The sequence below is a fragment of the Eurypyga helias genome, unplaced genomic scaffold, assembly GCF_000690775.1.
Source record: "Eurypyga helias isolate BGI_N326 unplaced genomic scaffold, ASM69077v1 scaffold15745, whole genome shotgun sequence".
Classification (NCBI taxonomy): domain Eukaryota; kingdom Metazoa; phylum Chordata; class Aves; order Eurypygiformes; family Eurypygidae; genus Eurypyga; species Eurypyga helias.
This window is the reverse complement of record NW_010252322.1, coordinates 19,689-22,908: the sequence shown is the minus strand read 5'-3', so window position 1 is coordinate 22,908 and position 3,220 is coordinate 19,689. Positions and strand designations below refer to the sequence as shown.

Genomic DNA, 3,220 nt, shown 5'->3' with positions numbered 1-3,220 from the left:
TTTGCCGCGTGCACTGGAAGTGCTGCTCCTAGGTCAAGCTAGCTCGTCCTCTCGGCTGTTACAGCGGTTACTGCACCAAGTACTCCTCCCCACGCATGCTCTACCTGCACCTGCATGCTGTACCTGCATGTTCTCCCTGCGTGCTGTACCCGCATGCTGTACCTGCATGCGTGGGGAGGAGTACTTGGTGCAGTAACTGACTCTGGGCTTGGGAGCCAGACCCGTAGGTCAAACAGTCCGTTTATTTTTAACACTGGAAGTCGTCTTACTCTCCTTCAAAGCCTGCTGTGCTTCCCGCCCTGGGTGAGGGCCCCACTCGTCTCACATCTCCCGCGAGTAGTCTCTCAAGTGCAGTTTCCACAGGGACAACTTCTCGGTCTGGCTGTTCCCTTGGGGCCTGGTAAGCCAGGCTGATGTAGGTGTCCAGTGTCCGATCATCGATAGCCGGGTCGATCGTGCAGAAGGCGGTTTTCAGATCGTCTGCTCTCACCTCTCTGTTCAGAAACAACTTGGTCACTGCTGTGCTGCACTACGTGAGAGGAACGCTGATGTGGTCGTGCCACGGAGAGAATCCGTGCTGCTTGAAATGCAGCACAGGGATGTCTTTCAATACGGTTACCTCTGCCTCACGAGCATCCCTGTGGTTTTTTAAATACGTACGTAATAAAGACTGCCTAGTACTAAATTTCTAGAAGTTAGGAAGTGTTAGGCTTGCGATAGCCTGGGAAGACCTTAAATTCACTGCTGTGCGCTGTGGTACCCTTTGCTGCAGAGCTGCCTTTTCCCTCGCGCAGCGCCCGCGTTGGACAGTGCTCCGGGGGCACCTACCCCACATGTTCTCCCCCGCACTTGGGGCCTGCCACGCGATTTTTTTGTGTGTAGTAACTACCTCTCGTTTCTCTTAGTTTGAGGTGGAATTATGCCTTTAAATCTGCAGCCGTCAGTCCTGTTCGCTCTTCCCACTCCTCAGAACCAAGCTGTGAGGATACACAGCATTTTACTGCTGGGTTGGGAGAGCTGAGGAGTGTTGAGAGACGAGACAGGAAGTACTAGAGGGGATCGTTGGTACAACCAATCCTCTCTGCTCACTGCCTGCCCTATCCAAGCCCTTCGGCTCAGGAACTAACGCTGGGCAGCGTTTTGTCGAGCCGTGCTCAGCCGGGTTTTGGTACTGACTGCAACATTCACAGCTGGGGCCCTCCTGTGTCCACACGCGCTGTCCTGATCAACCACCCCCACCAGCCCCTGCCCTCCTGGCTTACGTTAAATCTCCCAGCTCGTTCTTCACCTGTCCCAGGTACTCCTGCTTCTCCCTGACATACTGGCTCCTCAGCTTGGCAACGAAGGGTTCAGCGTTCCCCTCCTCGTCCTGAAAGGAATGACAGGTGTGTTAGCACCCAACCTGTGCTCCAGTCTGGATAGCAGCTGCCCCCAGTGCGTGTTAAACTGACTCGTTTCTCCTAGGAGGGGAATTTCCATGGGAAAAGTGGAAATAAAGAGAAGGAATATGGAAAAACCCCTGTCACAGAAAAGGCACGAGCTTGCGTTGCTGTTGTGGGCAGATGGCCTTTGGGTGCTAAAGCTTATGGTGGGCACTGCAACTTTGTTAGTCTGGAATCCTAGTTAGTCTGGTAAGACTAATTTAAGGCCTGAATTAGGCCTGATCTGAATCAAAAGGAAAACTGAAGTAACAACTTACTTCTTTGAATAAGGATGCGTAGTCGATGAGGTCTTCAGTGCTGTCCAGCTTGTACCTGCTTGCAGCGAGTAGTTCTTGGATGGACTCTTCCCTTTTCAGGGGAAAAGCTTCCCTCACCGCCGTGCTGTACAGAGACAGGCAACACGGGCAGGAGTGCGCACGCTGTTACAGTACCAGCACGTAACGACCGCCAGTGCGGCCGGCTGGGTTTTAGGCTACCAGGGCGTACGAGTATTCCATGGGCCAGGTCTTCAAACACTCATTGCTTACACGGGAATCGCGTTTTGAGACGTGCACGCGCCTTCAAATACCAAAGCAAGGGCAAAGCTTTCAGCAGAGCTCAGGACTGGGGTGAGCGTTGGATGCTGAGCCAGGTGGGCAACTCCGAACGTGACCGTATCGGTTAGCTGGTAGCCGAGAGCGAACTGGCTGGAGTGTCCGTACCAGAGCCATGTTCCCAGCTGAGGGAACATGTGCTACGGCCCGGGGCTGTGGGGGCGGGAAGCGACTATCGCCCAAAGAAATCCTGTGTTTAGGGTTTCGCTCAAGATTGGTTGACGGGGAGAAGATGGACAAACCCTGCACCTGTAACAACGTTCACTGAAATACTTTGTGACCCCTCCTGGGAGGGCACAGGAGCACCGTGTAGGGCCCTGCAGAAGCACCGAGTAGGGTCCTGCAGGAGCACCGAGTAGGGTCCCGCGTCCCCTCAGGGAGTGTGGCGGGGTGCAGGGGCTGCCAGCCTGTCCCCGTGCATGTGTGAAGCGCCCCAAGTCTGCCCTCGTGCCTCTCCAGCTGCACAGCCCAAACCCTGCAGTACTGAGGTTATTCTAAACCTCACGCCAGAGGTGGGCAGAGCTCGGTGGGCAACCGTCCCCTTCTTGCCTGAACTGGTCGCTGGTCAGGGACCCGCTGTTGGAGCTGTCGCAGGCAGCCAGCTCCTTCCGCAGGTTGGAAACGAGCTCGTTCTGGCCATGGTATTGTTCTTCAGCGACCTGTGGAACGGGAAGGTTTGTGGGTCAACCACGGGCCCATCTGTCCCCTGGACCACCTCCCGGAGGGAAGCAGAGCTTCAGGACTCTCCTCCCTTCTAGAGCCGCTTTTACCTGGGCGGCTTTTAGCCATTTACAAACAATTAAGCAACGCAGTGGCTTCTTGTCGAAGAACTTGCTCCAAGTGTTAAACCCTCAGGCGCAGATGTGCGCCCGGCATCCCTCGGGCTGGCGGCAGCCCCCTGCCCAGGTGCTGGCACCTGGCCCCAGCCCCTGCTTTTCCCAGGAAGGCCTAAGGAGGGCAAGTACCAGGAGACCTGGGGAGGGGCTGCGGGTGTGTGTGTTACGGAGATGGAAGCTGTGGCCATGTCGCTAGAGCTCTCCAGCTCCGACGTGGCGCTGGGAGGCGCGGAGCAAGGCTGCCAGGGCCTGCACGCTGCTGAGCTCGGAGATGGTCTCCTGCTCCTCACAAACACGGCACGGGGATGGGGGGCTGGTCTGCAGAGACTTCCTGAGAGACAGGCCTGCG

General features: G+C 56.3%; 1 protein-coding gene across 1 annotated transcript in view; it reads right to left on the bottom strand.

Moving 5' to 3' along the window:
* Positions 1 to 265: 265 nt before the first annotated feature.
* TSNAXIP1 (translin-associated factor X interacting protein 1) overlaps positions 266 to 3,220 on the bottom strand; it is a gene marked incomplete at its 5' end in the record, with an annotated part of 18,004 nt that continues 15,049 nt past the window's right edge. The window contains 4 exons of the mRNA XM_010152347.1: positions 266 to 494; positions 1,263 to 1,369; positions 1,700 to 1,823; positions 2,585 to 2,694. Coding sequence (XP_010150649.1) covers positions 266 to 494; positions 1,263 to 1,369; positions 1,700 to 1,823; positions 2,585 to 2,694 — 570 coding nt within the window. The remainder of the gene's footprint in view (positions 495 to 1,262; positions 1,370 to 1,699; positions 1,824 to 2,584; positions 2,695 to 3,220) is intronic.